Source organism: Accipiter gentilis, chromosome 5 (assembly GCF_929443795.1).
Source record: "Accipiter gentilis chromosome 5, bAccGen1.1, whole genome shotgun sequence".
Taxonomy (NCBI): Eukaryota; Metazoa; Chordata; class Aves; order Accipitriformes; family Accipitridae; genus Astur; species Astur gentilis.
The window spans coordinates 21,539,477-21,557,834 of NC_064884.1; the positions used below are offsets into that span (position 1 = coordinate 21,539,477).

General features: G+C 36.2%; 1 protein-coding gene across 4 annotated transcripts in view; it reads left to right on the plus strand.

Annotated features, from left to right (window-relative positions):
* GPCPD1 (glycerophosphocholine phosphodiesterase 1) overlaps positions 1–18,358 on the plus strand; it is a 46,140-nt gene that overhangs the window by 22,128 nt on the left and 5,654 nt on the right. For all 4 annotated transcript variants that reach the window (XM_049800788.1, XM_049800787.1, XM_049800790.1 and 1 more), the window contains exons 6-19: positions 951–992; positions 2,249–2,372; positions 5,065–5,311; positions 6,382–6,544; positions 6,634–6,766; positions 6,997–7,051; positions 8,976–9,068; positions 10,990–11,067; positions 12,206–12,245; positions 13,005–13,066; positions 13,984–14,049; positions 15,014–15,150; positions 15,839–15,974; positions 16,322–16,482. In XM_049800788.1, coding sequence (XP_049656745.1) covers positions 951–992; positions 2,249–2,372; positions 5,065–5,311; positions 6,382–6,544; positions 6,634–6,766; positions 6,997–7,051; positions 8,976–9,068; positions 10,990–11,067; positions 12,206–12,245; positions 13,005–13,066; positions 13,984–14,049; positions 15,014–15,150; positions 15,839–15,974; positions 16,322–16,482 — 1,537 coding nt within the window. The remainder of the gene's footprint in view (positions 1–950; positions 993–2,248; positions 2,373–5,064; positions 5,312–6,381; positions 6,545–6,633; positions 6,767–6,996; positions 7,052–8,975; positions 9,069–10,989; positions 11,068–12,205; positions 12,246–13,004; positions 13,067–13,983; positions 14,050–15,013; positions 15,151–15,838; positions 15,975–16,321; positions 16,483–18,358) is intronic.

Here is an 18,358-nt window from a genome sequence, read left to right on the forward strand (position 1 = left end):
CAGTTTAATTAGTTGTGTTTCTATTCTTGTAACAAGATTATGTTTCTGTATTTGTCAGTAACTGATTAGGGAAGCAGTCTACCCTCTGCTAGGGTCTAGACTTTATCTCTAAATTTGGATAACTTCATTCCAAATAGGATTTTTTTCCCCAAGTAGTACTCTATGCATCATAAGCAGTCTTTAAGAAAATGCAGCAAAACCAGGATGTTAGCACTTGGTCATTATGATCCTAAATTGTTGCCTGTGGTTATTAAAAATTGAGGGCAGGCCCATAATTCATCTTAGAAAAAATGGGATTAATGGCTGTAGAGACAGAATTCTGTTAAGATTTATGTTTTGAGAAATGTATAGTTTTAGACAAGTGCAATTCTGTTAATGCTGGTGAATTTACTTAGTGCCTTAAGATTTCAGTTATTAAAACTGTGGAGAGGGTAAGGGTAAAATTAAGTGTGAAATGAGTGTTTTGAATATTTTGTCCTAGGTTGGCTTCTGTCACATGGGCAGAATAAGCATTTTAATTGTCTAACTTGATTTAGAAGCTTTAACTATAAATGTGCAGGAGGACAGCTTTCTTGTGTGTTTACAAGAAACTTCAATGTCTTTAACAAGAAAAGCACCTTACATTCTAGTAGGATGTAGATATCAGCAAGTTACTGCAGCAAACTAGGAAATTATGCAACCTTCTTGCTTTTCTCAGTTCAGACGGCATTTTGTGTTGATTGTTTTTTCTTGCAGAAACTAAGAAAAAGGATAAATTGGGAAAAAGCTTTATAGAAGGTTGCAATAAACATGCTTATTCTTTGTCTGTCTGAGTTTTCCTACTTTTTTTTATTAGATGTACTTTTTAGAAGTGAAGTGGAAAAGTAGAATTAATTTAAATTGGCAATGATTCTTTATAATGTGAATACTAATTAATTTCTTTCATTCTTTTCCCCTCCTTTTAATTCTAGAAAATGAAATTACTATTGACGATGGATACTTTGGAATCCGTAGTAAGTGAGATATATATTGACCTTTACTCTTCACCACATATTTAATTTTAACAAGGTTAAGTGCTGTAGTTGAAAAATATTTGAAATACTAAGTTTTGACAGGAATTGCCTGTAAGTGATTGTTTTCTCTGCTTATATGGTTATTTTTGTATCCAGCATTTGTGAATTCACACTCAGGCTGTAAGTCTTTTTTTAACATTAGAAAGGATGCTAGGAACAGTTGAAATATTGTCAGTGTGCTGGTGTTAAAGGTTGATGCAAACTTTGGATCGTGAGCATGTATTTTTTGAAATACAGAATAGACTTAGCTTTCTCTTAAAACCTAGCCTGAGAAAAAACTCTTTGTGCCTAGAAAAATATTACCACTTATACTAAATGTACACAATCTGCCTCTTCCGTTAGACACAACTGCCAAAACCTCTCATAAATTCAAACCTCATGTTGTTGTGCATGCATGTGTCTCACTTTGGGCAGTTCTAACCCACCTCTCACTTAATGCTCAATCCTGTGCTGCCTAAGGTAACTCTTTGTCATGTCTCATGCATCTTGTCTTAAAGCTTTTCCATTTTTCTTCATACCTTCATCAAATGATAGGTTTTGCTAGGAACTCTTCAAAACTGTGGGGTCTGCTTCAGTGCCCGGTCTGGTGGCTTGTGCTTTCTGGCCATCCTGCTTGTAGGCTTTCCTTGTCCTGATGGTGAGGTTGAGGATTCTCCTCCATGCTTTGTTTCCCCATCATATCTGTTATTGTGTCCTGTCCTGCAGACTTACACTGCTTTACTGGCATTGATTATGATGAGCTAATTTTACACCTGTATCTCAAGTTGTGAATGAATCTTCAGAGTTCTATCAGTGTTATTCCATGTATTGAGAGATCTCAGGGCAAGGGAGTGTTATGTCTACCTTTGGAGACTTAACTTAGCCCGTGATACCGTAAATAAAATTAACACTGGAATACTTAGTGCTCTCCAGTTTGTGTGAAGCTGGCAAGGATCATTGTTCCTATGTAATTCCCGTAGAAGCCAGCAAACAACTGCAGTATCTGTTGTCTGTTCTGGGTAGTTCAGAAAAGGCAGGTGAAAGGATGTGCTCAACAATTGCTGTGGAAATACTGTTGAATAAGCCTGGTGATAAGGAGGATTGTCTGCAAGATGATGTCAGAGGAACTGTATTTATATTTTTATACATTAAACTGTCTAGTGCTCCCTAAAACAAGTTATCAAAGTGTCTTCTACTTCTTGTTTAATTTTTGATAGATGGTATTGAAACTGTGGATGCTGGATGGCTGACATGTCAAACAGAGATAAGATTACGTCTGCATTATTCTGAGAAACCACCTGTAGTGATATCTAAGAAGAAATTTAAAACATCAAGGTTTAGGTAAGAACCTGCTCATCTCAGTTTGCAATTTCTCTCATGTTAATTGTCAGTACTAGTGGTTATTATTTTTTTTTTTTTTACTTAATGTAGCCTTTAAATTAATTTGGGGTTGCTAATAGGGGTGTACTGTCAGGTCAATGTCCAAGTATTTAAGTACTCTGTAAAAATATGGTGAGAATATCAAATCAGTGGTGTGTTTCAGTTACCTCATTTTATTATTAATGTAGTGTCAAAAGAGTTTCTTATGTTTTAGTGAAGGAAGACAGTCAAACAAAACTATTCTAGTTTCACTGCTGACTTTCAGCTCTTGCGTTTCTGATAGTTATTAAGCTATTAAATATGTGCTATCACATCTGCTTTATACAAGTTAAGCAGTAGGTAACAGGTGTCTTTCACAAATACTATTCCATATTTGCCTTGGTATTTCCTGCTTCTTGGGTGGAACTGTAATGTTCTTAAGTAGTTCTCTGCTGTTACTTTCAGAGAGTGTTCTTCTTTGTTCTTTTTTCTTAACCTGTTGAAAAGACCAGAATGGAAGTGGAAGTTGGGGGAAAGGAGAAGGCTTCCAGGTTTTTTGTTGCTTACTACTTTTTCTCTTTAGCAAAGTAAACAGCCCTCTCCATTTAGTATATGGTTAATTCTCCGCTGGCATTACAGATTTCCAGTCAATGTCGCTAGTGGAGATAATAGCATTCTCTAATCACTTCTATTGCTATTCAGATCAGTTTGGTTTTATCTGCAGAGGTGTCTCAAAAAGCAGACATTATTATAACTATACAGTTGACTGACAGAAGTGTGTATCTTAGTCCTGATGTTTCGAGGACTGCACTATTGCCCCTAGTGTTTTATCACCTTCCCCTCTTGAATTTCTGGGATCTGGAGTTTGCTCTCTCTTCTCTTCTCTCCCCCTGCCCCTTTCCTTCCTGCCTGCATTTTTTTTGGAGCTCTGTGGTTGCCAGACTTTATCCCAGCATATATTGTTTTACTGTGTGGTGTAGGCTTGTTTTCTGCATCTTTCACAGTCTTTTCTGGGGGTGGGTGGAGGGAAGAGTTAACATGTATAAAAACCTCTCCTCCTTAACTAGAACCTGACACGTCTGAATGCATGATGGTTGTTACTACTAACAATCCTCAGCAAGAGTAGTTTTTCACAACAGCAATTTTTAGATAGTACATTAGCCATGTGTTACTCTTAGCAATGGGGAAGAAGGGAGCAGGAGTGCTCAAATCCTTTGACAGACTAATGGTGTTTCTCCCAGTCCTAATCTTGCATACAACCCATCTTCTTGTTTGGAAAGGATTGTGGTTCCCTGTTTCCTTTAATGGAAAACATTAAAAAAAACCACCAAAACCCCCAACCAACCAATTTTATATTTAATTGTTAGAAGTCACATTTTGAGCTTGTAACATATGAGCAACTTCCAGCACACTGCTATCAAAGTGATTTACAGATCATTCAGATCATGGGAGTTACTTCTGTACTGTGGGCCTTATTTTGATGGTCTGACACTTGATTAATTTTTTTTAAGCCCCCCGCCCCTCCATTCCAAAGCCTCTGAGGGGAAAATTTATTTAATACAACATTCTTCAGTGAGAATTAATACTTATGTCCTGTTCTCTAGAGCTTTGCTATTTTTCCTTGTGTGTTATAGCAGGTAAAGAGAAGCCCGATCCTTGTCTAAATTAGATGGCTGAAATCCAAAATTGATAAGCTGGATGCATTCATTAGATACCGTTTTCCACTTCTGCTTAAAAAGTTGGATCTGCTCAGGTTGTTTTTGTCACTGTCACTTGCTATGGCAGTGTCATTTTTCAAGTTTGTGAAGCATCTGTATTGTGACTGTTTTTTTTATGAGGGTATTAGGAATGTGGACTTAGTGTAAAGGATTTCTATGATTGTAATTGTTTCTTTGAGATATGACTTCAGTTTTACTAGTGAATTGGCATCTAGCTAAATGACAACTCTTTACCCCCTCTGCTGCTTAGATGATTCAGAAAGGGATTACTCATGTATGCTTCTATCACTGGCATAATTCATTCTGTGTGGAAGGTTTGCTCTGTATAATAATGAATTCTGAGTCTTATAGAGAGGCTTATTCTTCTCAGTGCAGGGTTTTTCATAAATTGCGTTCAGTTTACTTTTAAATGATCATTTAGGATTTCTCAAGGTACTTACTAATTACTTCAGGCTATCTTGTTTATATCTAATAGAATACATTTATCTGCCTTATTGATGTTCTAAGAGGCTTAAAGTTGTGTGTGTGCACTTACCAGTAGCCAACAATGTCCAGGTATTGATCCTGATGATTACTGCTACTTTCAGTGCTTTTTATTATTTTGTCAGCATTATAACAGCATATGTTAATCTGTGGAGAAAGGCTGTCTATTTGGCAGCACAAATCGTTAGTTTGGTGGAGTGCTGCTTCTCAGATGACTAGTACAATTTTCACATTTACCCAAGTTCCAGACTTAGAAGTGACTTGAGCACTTAAATCTAAAGTAAGATTTAGACAACAGCTGCAAACTCTGACTCTTGTGAGGGCCTGCTGTGTACAGTGCTGTCCTGTAGATGGTGGCGTTGAGAAGAATTCTTGTGTTGTATGAGCTTCTGCTCAAGCTTCTTTCAGATTCCTTAGTGTTTCCAAAGACTCCTGTGACTTAACCATTTGTTTTGTTATTTCTGGTTGAGTAGAGTAAAATTGACTCTAGAAGGGCTAGAGGAAGATGAAGATGACGAAGAGGGCCAAGAGAAAACATCCCCTACTGTCCCTCAGAAAATGGCAAACACTGTGGAGTTCTCCTTAATAAGTAACAACGAATATAAATGTCGACACTCTCAGCCAGACTGTGGTTATGCTTTGCAGCCAGACCGATGGATAGAATACACGATACAAACCATGGAGCCTGATAACTTGGAATTAATCTTTGATTTTTTTGAGGTATGTCACTTTACCACTAAGAAGCAACCCCAGTCTGCCTTTGGGAGTTAGAGTCAATTACCGTGAAGATTTCACTGTTGGGATAGGGCTATTGCCTGATATTCTTGATCCTTCTAGACTTGTGTAAACAAGTTATGAGACTATTGGCTGCTACCCCATTTTGCAGGAAGGTTTTGTGAGTCTTCTCAATATGGCACAAAGTTTTGCAGTTTTTGCTTATTTAGAAGCAAGTACAAATTAGACTCAAATCTTAGTGTGCAGGACTGCATGTAGTTAGGTTGGCTTGATTTTTATCCTTTATCAGAGCTAAGTTTTGCTTATATTGGGCGTGAACAATGTGTGTATGAGCTAGTTACATTACAATTATTTGATATTAATTTTTAAGTTATAAACAAAAGAGATTTCTCTGAACTAACTATGGCAAATTAAAACTAGTTATTTGTAAATTCTGGCTACTACATTTGTTATTTTGCACTTTTTTTCCCCTGAAAGATCTTAATATTCCAAGTCCTTTTTAAAGGAAAACAACTTTTGTCTCTTCATACTACTTATGCACAAGAAAGTTTTAAGCATTCTTTCTTTGATCTGAAAATGCCCTTAAGACCACTTATGCTCATAACTGTAGAGTGGCTACACAGTTCCTGAACTTGACTATGGTCAGGTGCATGTTCTGCATGTTAGTTGCCCTCCTTCTTCCCTGCAAATTAATACAAAATTATTTTAAGCATATTTATTATTCCAGTTCATCTTTGTTCTAAACATGACTGAGGCTTTTTAGAAGACAGACTATTCCATGCATGCAATTTTGATCTGAAAAGCTTATCAAATCTAAGAGTTTTCAAAGACAAATGTACATGAGTTTTGTAGCTTTCCATCAACAATTTCATATTGCTGATTGTAATTTGCAACACACTGTTAACATTAAACATTTTTTAGCCTGACATTAGTGTTTTCTGTAACACACAAGAAATTTGTTACATCAGTTCCTGAGGAGCAAGGAAGACTTTGTTTAAAAATCTCATGTACAGATAACAGTAGGTGTTTAGGTTTTTTGTTTGTTTTGTTTTTAGGAAGATTTAGGTGAGAAAGTAGTGCAAGGTGATGTGCTCCCAGGTCACGTAGGTTCTGCCTGCCTCCTGTCATCCACAATTGCAGAACTTGGAAAGAGTGCTGGAATTCTTACACTTGCTATTATGAGCAGAAATCCAAGGAAGACAATTGGAAAAGTTAGAGGTACAGTAGATTCAAGCAGATGTAGATAACTTTACTCGAAGTCATCCATTATCTATTGACATGTGAAGCATTTGGTATTTTTCTTGTAGTGGACTACATAATAATTAAGCCGATCCAGGGATATACTTGTGATATGAAGGCTTCGTATGCAAAATATTGGAAACCAAGAACAACTCTAGATGTTGGACACAGGGGAGCAGGAAATTCTACAACAACAGCTAAGTAAGTTCATTTGCATTTTAATCTTGGGGGGCATTATGTTTAGTTTCACTGACATCAATTGAGGAAACAGTTTAAAATAAAAAGCTACAACCCATAATCATTTAAGTCACTTCAATATCAAATGTGGGTGTTCTCTAAAACAAAGACTTCTGATTTTTATGTCTGCTGCCTCAATGGACTTTTGTGCTATGCTATGTTTAACAAAACCTTTTTCTTTGCTGTCATTTCAGACTTGCTAAAGTTCAAGAGAACACTATTGCCTCTCTGAGGAACGCTGCTAGTCATGTATGTACACACATTTGCATGCACATAGTACTTGTATAGTTAAAACTAGCTTGGCTTGTATTATGCTTGATTTCCATGATTCAATACAATGAATGGTAATTGCACTGATACAAAATTACATCAAATCACCGTGGAAATTCCCTGAGAGATAGGAAGGGAAGTAATAGCTAGATTAGACTCTCCTCAAGTTCCTCAAAAAACCCAACACTTCCATCTAATATGTTCTGGTGGTGTTCTAATACAGGGAAAAATTTAACCTCAACTCTGCAGAGGCACAGGCTTGCAATAATTTTGAACACATGAATAAAATACTGGCTCTGCTAGAGTCTGTCAGCATACTCTCAGGTGGCAAAGGTCTTGTTCAGGGACTGCTGAATACCTAAAATTAGTGTCCAAAAATGAGACATGGGAGCTGAGCTGGTAGAATAAAACAATCCTTTGTTCTAGTGCTTGCTACCATGAAGACTTGGAATCCTAAGATTAGTCTTTCCATTTGGGAGATACTAGCTTCAGGTGCTTAAATTCTGTGATTGAGGTGGTCATTTTTATTTCTTCCATTAATCTCTGTCACTGCGTGATCCATGATAAGACTGATCTAGACAATCTAGTGAGGCACTGCAGCAGAGTAGCTGGAGTCAGAAGCACATTCAGAGGTTCCTTGTTTAGCTCCTGTTTTCACAGTGAAGAGCTGTGGTTAGTCACATAAAGATACTGCTATGATGTCACCTGCTGCTTAACTTGTGATTAGGCCTAAGCCTTTTCAGGTACTTCACTAATGTAGATTCTTACCAAACATCTTTTGAAGTTGTTAAAGGGATGGGAGCAGAATCTGGAGCATTATGTTTACTGGCTACTGATTCTGGAGTACTGTACTCCCCAAGAGTCATAGCTGAAAGCTTTCTCTTGTTTGGAAGTCAGAGTATGATTTGAACACAGTGTCTGGAACATGTGCTGGCTGCAGAGCAGAAGAAAACTGCAGCTACTAAATTATCTTTTTTAACAGTAGTTCTTAATTTCTGGGTAGACACTGCAGGTTTATAGACAGCTTTTAAAAAGCCCATGAGAAGTATGCATTGAGGCAGAAATTTACCATGAATTACTTTCAACTGTTTGAGGATGGAAAAGGCTGAAAGCTACCACTCTAAAAATATTTCTGCTGAGAAGAGGGCTGTAAAAAGCCTGTCCTGTTTTCTTTCTGTACGGATTGAGAAAGAGTATGCAAGTCAGGATGATAATTTGATGAATGGTATTCTTGGAGGCCTTTCAAAGGAATGATTTACAGACAATCAAAATAACTAAAATTGGTTCTGTGTGCTGCTTTATCTCTTTCTTTCTGGCCCTCCCTCTTTTTGAAAAGATGGTACTTAGTGTTCTTGTTTGAACCTCCTTCCTTTTTAAGGTTAACAAAATAACATACAGTTGAAAAGGACGGGAATACTGGACGCAGCTATTTCTGCTCTCGCACATATAACACACTACTACTGTGTTATTCACTAGTGACTCCAGAAGCTCCTCAGTATATGCAGTATCTCCCTGAAGCTTTGACAATTCATAGCAATTGCTTGTCTCTTGGTGGGGAGGAGGGAGGGCACCACAAAGGCATGTCTGTTTAAAAACATCATCTTAGCCTTTCTCTGAAATCAAGTTTACAATACTTGAATGTTAGTGGAGGGTTTACAAGATTAAGCAAGCTATATATATCGGAGCTGCATTATGGTAGTTAAAAGACTTTCCCATATGATTTTTTTTTCCCCATTTCTAATCCATTTTTGAGTATGATTTAACTGGTAACAGCCAGTTGCGTTCAACTTCTGGTTGATGTCCAGGACCTGTGAATACTTCGTAACTCATCTGCAGTTCTGTAGTCCTTGTGCATAAGTAGTTAATGGGTTTTTGTTTTGTTGTGTTTTTCAATTTTCTGTAGGGAGCAGCCTATGTGGAATTTGATGTACATCTTTCTAAAGATCATGTGCCTATCGTATACCATGATCTCACATGTTGTATGGCCATGAAAAAGGTAAAGATGATGATATCTATATCTTATCTTTTAATGTGACTATTCCAGAAACTAAAATGCCAAGCTCTCGTAGAAATAATTTCAGGAAATCAAGGGATAGAATGGGAATAAATATGCAGCATTACCGTGCGTATTAAGTAGAGAAGGGAAGTTGAGTTTTTCCTTTTGATGTTGTAGTAACAGCATTTCAGATGCATGGTTTGAGACTCTTGTAGTTATTTTTTAGTTTTTGTTTTTTATTTATGGTTTAGAGGAAAAATGCAGGCAACTCTACTATATTCAGTAGTACCTCTGGGACTCCCTTACACTGCCAGACTAAGAACTTCTGGTTGTCTCTTTTCTGAGGGAGAGTTAGTGTGAGTCTCAGCATGACTTCTCACTCCTGCTGATACTTAAATGTATACTTCTTTCAAGTAGTTATGTACTCATAAAAACTCTAGGTCAAACCAAAGTCTACCTTGTTTGATACCCTAGTAGTGGCCAGTAGATGAAAAGCGGAAGAAACAAGGCTCTCCTTCATTTAGGGAGTTTGATTAGCCACAAATGGCTTGGCTTTCGTTGGTTTTTCTAACTCTTTCTTTAAACCTTTTTTACTTCAGCATTTTGTGCTGTCCTTTAACTGTGAGGTAAATAATATATTCCATGTCTCATTGGGACAGTAAGTGGGGCTGTGAAGAACTGCTTTTGGATTGCTTGATGGAACAGAAGAAAAGGAGGCAGAAGTTCTAGGAGCAGGAAAATGGCTCTTGAAAGCAAGCATCCTATTCCTTTCCTTGCTTACCTCCATGAAGTTGCAGTTGTTCCTTCTTTTTTAACCAAAACCTCTTTTTTGTTGTTTTCGTAAGCATCCAGAGTACTATAATATAAGAAGCAGCAAATAGTACTATTACTCATACATACAGATAAGCATTCCTTTAAAAGGTGCTCTGAACAGTCCATCACAATACGTCTTAAATACCCAAGTTTTATGAAGCATAATAATTGAATGTCTTCATAGAGTAAAGTGACATTAGACTCCTCAATAATGAGAGAACTGTAGGCATAAAGACTGGTGACTCAAAACTACTGAGGTGCTTTTCTGTCTGGTCTGTTGCATGTTCTCCACTGAGGCCAGGATACTTGCATTCAGCAGCAGTACAAAGAGGTTGGACTCTGTTCTGTTCTAGTTTTCATCCTTTCTAGTTCTGGCAGTGAAAACAAAGATAACATGGCAGAGCAGATTGCAAGATAAGTTCTGTCTGTCTTCTTGGCACTAAGTCTGCATCATCAAACTCTTATGCCCATTGCGATATTGCAATTCATAAGAAGTTTGGTTTTGAACAGTTGTGGAAATGGAACTGTGACTAAGGGAAACGCATATTCAGTGTGTATTGAATCGGTATCGTCTTGTTGAGTAAAATTTTCTTTATAGTGAAGAAAGGAAGTGAAAAATGGATTGACAGATTTTTTTTCTACACCAGTTCTTTATTTTGGGGGAGGGCTATGCATATGTCAGTTATACCAGGACACTTGTCTTTTTTTGTTAGTTTCTGAGAGATTGAATAGACAATGATTAAGTGAACTGCCTTGGAGTATTTTTTAATGCATTTCTTTACTTGCAAACTTTTTTCCTGAATACATTAACGGATCAAGTTTTTACTAAATAAATGTGCTAACCTTTTCTGAAGAAAGAACATTGAAGCCTCTGACTTGCATGAAAGACCAAATACTGTTTTTCAAATTGACGCCTTTTTTATGCTTCAGAGTGCCTGTGTTGTCTCCTGAAAACTGATCATCTTACTTATATTATAATAAGATGTCACTTGTATCTTTATTGATAAAAGAGAAAAAATTAGTTGCCTTTAATGTTACCATATTAAAAACATGTAGGCTTTTTTGCAGTTTTCAGCGATGCTTAACTATGTATTATTTCTCTTCAAAGAAACTGGATACGGAGCCTTTGGAACTGTTTGAGATTGCAGTCAAAGAACTTACGTTTGATCAGCTGCAGTTATTGAAGGTATTGTTACTTTGGCTAGTATGATATGTGTAGAATTTCAAATGGTGTATGAAGCTTAAATTTTTTTGGAGTAACTATAGATAGTTTGGGAGAGCACAAGTTTTAAAAATTGTACAAGTGGAACAAGTAGCTAATTCTAAGAGTAGTATTTTTGCACCACCATTATAACCTGAATAAATCTTATTACTTTATATCTTCTAGAAAGATGGTCTGATAACTTGTGTAGGTCCATATCATTATGTTAACGATAATTTCTAAAAAATAAGACAGGCTGAAAGTGGTGACAGGGTTCATTGAGATGCAATGCTTTGGAGTCTTTGTTGAAGAAAGATATCTGTTACAAAGTCTATCTAATTTTCAAATGTTTCCCTGTTAACAAGGGAGATCCAGATTATGTTGAACTCCTCTCTGGAGGTACATGTGGAGGTGTAGAAGGGTCCATAATTTGATGGTATGGATTGGGCAAACTGGCTAGAACTAATTAATTGTTTTTATTTAATTGGGTGTCCCTGTATCTTCCAAACAGTAGTGTTCTGCCTACATAAAAGGGGGGTTCAGGGGATGAAACTGGGCCACACTGAAGACCCAGCTGAGATATCTGTCCTCAGTCAAGGAAGCACCTGGCTGGTCCAAGAACTATATGTTTCTTTTTACTTAAAATTACTTGGTCTCCTCCTTTTTGTGGAGAGAGAATTTGAATGGAGCAAGAGAGTTGGCCCTATGCCTGGCCTGATTCTATCGCAGTATGCAACTACGTTATAAAACCACTGTTGGCCCTCTGTCTGCACTTGATTGGAAACATGGAGTCTAACATCTGACAGAGGAAAGTTTAATGTTCAGACTTCTTGACATCTTAATGTTAAATTATATTATGTGTGTTCCTACCCTTGAACATGTTTTCTGAATTTTCAGCAAGAATATTTCCAGCTTGTTTTTGAGCTTTCCTTGGAATCTTTGTTTTAAAGTTTGAAAGAAAATTGTGATGTGTACTGGGATTTCCTTTATTCTTTTACAAATTACTAAAACTGTAACCCTTACATTAAAAACAATTTATAAGGAAAATGTAACTAATTTTACATGTAGTAATATCTCTATGGGTGGAGTATTTGTTAATTTTACTCTTTTTAATGCTCTTTAGCTGGCTCATGTGACTGCCCTGAAAGTAAAAGATCACAATGGTATGTACTAGTTTGCAAGAGTCTTGAGATTTATTTATTACCATGTAATGATATATAGTCTGTGGTTGCGGTCTACCTGAACGCTTCTAAATGCTTATAGTTACTTTAATTTTGTGCATGCTGTAGAGTTCTTTGCTGGGAAGTAAATACTTGGATGGGAGTTACTCCCTTGGGAAGAGGGGACAGGAGGGTAGAGGATGAATGCATAGATAAATATATATTTGTGAATATTCCTAATAATTGGTACTAATGTTTCCATCTTACGCTTCTCTAACTACCTTTTTTGGCAGCTCTTCAGAATTGCTAACAAGAACTTTAACTGCTGTAGAGTGTCTTATTGGTGCTGTAAATTTTTGGCCTTAATTCATACCCTTTATAGGGACAGCAAAACGGCAAAGTATCTCATGCATCCTACCTGTCTGGGAAAAGATAAAATAAATAATAAGCCTTGACAGACAAGGCTGCTTTTACTGGATGTGATTCAGTGACTGAAATGGAGAGGGATGGGAAAAGCTGTTTCTGATAAATATTCTGGCAAGGCTTTTAATGGAGGTCAAAAACTTTTCCCACTGGCAAAACAGAAATTGCCAACACTGTCATGGAGTATGTCAGTGTTAGAGGGAAGGCTTAGATAATCAAAAGATAGACTTGATTCCATTCTTTAATCTTAAAGGCCTTAAGATTTTGAGCCAGTCTTTTCTCGCAGGGGTTAGCAGTGCTGCTATTTGTTTTGATTCAATATTTTGTATTACTTTTCAGCATCTTTTAAAGAAGAAGAAAATTCTGCTTTTGAGACTCAGCCATTTCCTTCTCTGCAGAGAGTAAGCAGTGAATACAGAGCAATAGAAATAATGATTGTGAAACATGAAAACATGCATTTTTCTTTCAGCTTTGCACACGTAGCAAGGGATATGTATTTTTGGCTTTAGGCTGCTGATAATCAATGCTGGAACTGATAACATAGGCTTTATTGTTGTTGACTGAAGCATTTTCAGTATTTGAAAGTAATAGTTTGTATATCTCTTGAGCTTCTTAATTCATGAAGCCAAGTTGTATAGTTTAGGATACACTCAGTTTTACAGCTGATTAAGGTCTGGGCATTGTATTTTAATGCATTGACAATTGATTGCTAATTGGGGGTGGGGTGGGGGTGGGATGGGACACACCAAACCCTCCAAAACCCCAAAAACCTGGCCTTTGGCAGTTCATCACATACTCTTGGCCATCTAGCAGAGCCAGACACAGAGAAATGTTAAGTGAATTTTTAGTATGTTTCTGTTTATGACTCTTTGCCAACTCTTCAGGAGGCTTTTTTTTAATGCAAAAAGTATCTTAAGTAACACATAGTCCCAAGTATGACATCCATGAGGTTGCCATTATGATGATCAGATCAAAATTATGTTAAATTCTTGTAAAGTATTGTAAGGTGACTTCAAATCAAAAACACTTCTTTAGGAGTACAAATGGGGCATTTCTCACACATGTTAAGGACTTGCTTTTGTACCTTGTCAAAATTTTGTCCTTAAGATTTTATCCATTTTTATGTATTTCCTAACTTGAAACTGAAGTAGAAGAAGGTGTACCTGTACCTTGTGGTAAGTGTTAAAAACTTAGGGTTTTTATTCTACTGTTGGACCCCAATGGTGTTAAATTCCAATGTATTCTCCCAGTAATTACCTTCATAGTGCTCAGTTGTCTTCCTTTGCTGTGGGGTCTCTTCATAATGAAATTTTTTCAGGTCCTGGAGTCTGTTTCTGAAGATGTTGGGTTCAACATAGAAATAAAATGGATCTGTCAACAAAGGGTAAGTAAATGTACTTGTGATTTACTTTGATACTTTGCCATTCTCATGTCTAAAGCTTGTAATTTGACATGGCAATTTATGAGCTACAAAGGCATAATTTGGTTTTTTTTTCCTGACTTTTGTTTTACTACAACCTGCTATCTTTAAAACTGGCAAATGAACAAACTTACTCTTAATAGGAAGTATTTATAGGATTGAGTTCATAATGCAGCTCAGACTGCTTTTAGTAGAAGATGCTTTTTAAAGTCAATGGATCACAACAGGTGAGGCATGCTATACATGGGAAAAGTGACAAGAAATTCAAACTTTCCTGGCCTGGTGCAGGAGCAGCTACAGCGTGAGCAGTAATACAAGCAACTGTTTTCTTCTAGTCAGCAGTACTGTGGACTCAGCTGGGTTGCTTAGCACTCAGTCTAGAAGGAAACTGTTGTCAAGGCTAGGTCTGGAAGCCTGGAGTGGGTGAAAGAAACTACGCAGAGTGGCAGGTGGAAGTCCATATGCATGCAGACATGTTAGTACTCTGAGACAGGTCACCTACAGAAAGACTGGTACCTGCTATTCTCAAAGACAAAGGATATCTCATTTATTTCTACAAATCTTATTGTTGCCTTTTTATATATAGAAATAGCAATACAAAATATCTGTAATAGTTTTTAGTTGTCATTCATGGAATTCCTTTGTGTTTTTGAAATTAGAAAAGGCTTCCTAGAAACTCTTTCCTTGGATGGGAAGACAGTGAATTTTTCAGTGAATCTTATTGCTGTTAGAATTCAGCTGCACCTCACAGACTGACAGTCATGTAGAGTTGTAACTAGCATTCAGTAGACTGAAGGAGTGACTTCTGTATTCAGAATGGGAAGCTGATTTCTCATTTTGCTCAGGTTGAATGAGAGACTGTTGCTGGTTAAAATAATTTTAGTAAGCATTAATTTAAATGGCTGAAACATGTCCTTTCTTTTTCTAGGATGGACAGTGGGATGGCAACTTGTCAACTTACTTTGATATGAACCTCTTTCTAGATATCATTCTAAAAACTGTTTTGATGAATGCTGGAAGAAGAAGAATTGTATTTTCTTCTTTTAATGCTGATATTTGTACAATGTAAGTTAAGAGATAAATAATGTATTTTCTTTTTGTTTGTTTTGTTTTGTCTGGTAAAATTTACTTTGGACATAAGAATACCCAACAGGAAAGAAATAAAACATGTTTTGATTAGACCTAAACTTTCACTGCCAAAATAGTTGGGAATTGAAATGTGATCACTTTGCCATCTGAGCTGTGCTGAAAATAAAATAGGAGAACAAAGTCAAAGTAGAGATTTTGTGAAGAGTGCATAACACGTTTAATCCCAAAACTTTGCTTCCATTTGTTGTCATTTCATACCACTGTACTGGTATCTGACTTGAAAAATATGTTAGTAAGGTTAGGTGTTGTATATCAACCACATTTAGAAATTCTTATCATGAATCTTCATTTTACTCTAACATGCACTTAAGAAGAAAACTACAGAATTGAACAGTCTTCGAGGATTTTATATAAACATTTTGAGGATGTGGATCTGAGTTCAACTTGTCTAGCTTCCCTTAAACTGCATGTTAATCTCCAATAGTGGAAAAAGGAACAGTTGGAGCAGTTTGTCACATAGCTTGATACTAAACTGTAGTACCATCTTGTTGCATCAGCTAGGAACTAGAACATGCAGTGAAGAGCGTAATTCTCCTCAAACAGTAAGACTGAATTCCCCTGCTTTTTAACACATTTGCTCCTTGCAAACTTTTTGTTCTAACAGGGTTCGGCATAAGCAAAACAAGTATCCTGTATTATTTCTCACCCAAGGAGAATCTAAACTCTATCCAGAACTTATGGATCTTAGATCTCGTACAACTCCAATTGCCATTACTTTTGCACAGTTTGAAAACTTGCTGGTAAGCTGACAAATTCTGATATTACTTTGCAGTAAAATGAAACTAAATTATTACTACTTGTTGCAAATCTATTGGTTTTAACACTAATGCTTAAAGTTACAACTAGCCTTATAAAAGAAATAAACTAACATTTGGTAACTGCCAAAATAATGTCCTTTTCTTCCAATGTCTGTTTAATTTAGTGTTTAAAAAATAGTGCTATCAGTAAACTCTTTAGTTGTATTAAATTATTTTTTATTATTATGGATGAAGTTGTAAGGAGCTGCAAATGTTAAAAGATTAAAAAAACCCCTGATGTGACAGTGTTTCAGAAACATGGATTTTAACTGAAGCCTTTTGTGTTTCAGGGAATTAATGTGCACTCTGAAGATCTGCTGAGGAATCCATCGTTTATTAAAAGGGCCAAATCTAAAGGTCTAGTTATTTTTTCATGGGGGGATGATGCAAATGACCCAGATAACAGGAAGAGGTTGAGAGAATATGGTGTTCATGGGCTAATATATGACAGGTACTTAAATTGTGTTTTTAAAATAATAATAATGATAAAGCTGAGAGACTATTGTATCCCGATTCTTGTGAAATTTCACATTGCTTTTTGGTTGACTGGGTGCAGAATATCTTCTTTTTGTGCTGTAAGTACTGGAAGCTCATAAGCCCAGTTCAAGAACAAGACTAACATTAATTCTTCCTCTTTCAGGTATATATATGAAACAAAATAACTTTTGTTTCTCTGCAGGTTAACATAAATGTAATTTGATTCTTTAAAGAACTAGTGCCTGGCATACACATTTAACATGATTTTAACATTCTTGATGGCAATTTTTAAACTTTGTACATGACACAATGAGGACAATGTTATTTAATTGTTTGGCAGAAATATTTCTACAGCTTTCTACATGTAGTTATCCAAATAGTTAACACAACTGAAATGAATTATTTTAAGTTAATTTTTTGCCAACCTTCTGTTTGTTTCAAAGCTGTGAATTCACCATTTTTCCTATTCAAATTAGCTTGGAGTGACTCCCAGGGTAAACTTAAATTAATCACTTCAGAAAGTAGTTATTATATCTGCACAATTCAGGTGGACATCAGAATATCATGGTCAATCTTTGAACAAAAGTGTTATTTTAGTTCCTTATAAAACCCAAAAGTTTTAGCTCTTTCATCATAAAAGAGGTGAAATTCATTATTACAAGATGATGATTAATTTGGTGAGCTGTATTAAATTAGAATTTCTGATAGATTACAAAGAATATGTAATTGGAAAAGCATTGAGTGTAACTGAACTGTCAAATTATAGAAGACTTTCAAGCCTCCTGCTTTAGCAAGAGCATTGCTTTGCATATTGTTTTACCAAAAAACAAAAGGGGGGGGGAAATCAAGCAATTGTGAAGGGCTCTGTTTTAGAAAGTGAAAACTGAGAGTCAGGTAAACATATATAGGGGCAAGAAATCAAATATGTTTGCTTTTAGAGCTCTAGGTTCCCAGTGGTAAAAAAAAAAAAGTTAACTCCCTTCAATTTATTCTGGTTTGCCGGAGGTCTCCCTTCTTGTACTGTATAGAATGTCTTCTCCTTTTCACTGGTAGTAAAAAGGAGTAACAAGATTTTTACATTGGGGATCAGCTTCAGACTGAAGTAATTGAAACATAAGTTCTTATTCCTGCTACAGCAGCGCTACATGTTGTGCCTCTCCTACAACTCAATCTTGACTCCCCTTTAGTAGATGAAAAATATCTCTGGATTAGTATGCAGAAGAAATGGTCTCTTTATTGTACAGTCATAGGGCTGTTATGAAATTTGATCCTATGGTATGAATAACCTGAAGTGATAAATTATTGGTCTATAGACAGGTGGGGTGTTTTAATCAAATAGTACTGCATAAAGTGTTCTAATGAAATGTCTGTTCATCTGATGTCTACTATAATCCAGTCTTCTATAATTCTTCACTCTTGATGTAATAGATATGCACTACTAGGGTAAAATAGTAAAGCAGGTGACAGCCTTATTTCTGACTTCTTGTTGCTTTTTAGATGCTTAATTCCTCAACACTACTTAAGTAATGTTGCATTTATCTCAAGGCTGCAAGTCTGCTACATGTCATCTTATGTTCTCTTTTGTACTGTTTAGTGCGTTTTAAGTTGCAGTATGATAGCAGAACACCTTTTACCTCAGCTTTTGATGACTAACCAATTCACTGGAATTGCTTATAGGCTGAATTCCCTTGTGGATTTAACTGAACAAAAAATTCTTAACCTTCCTGCATTATTTAGACCATCTAGATTCTTAATAGTATTCATCTCTCCTCTGTATTTCTTCCACCTTGTTGACATCTTTACACTTTATTGAGAGGAACCCCAAAATTAATATTAATTCCAAAGCTGTT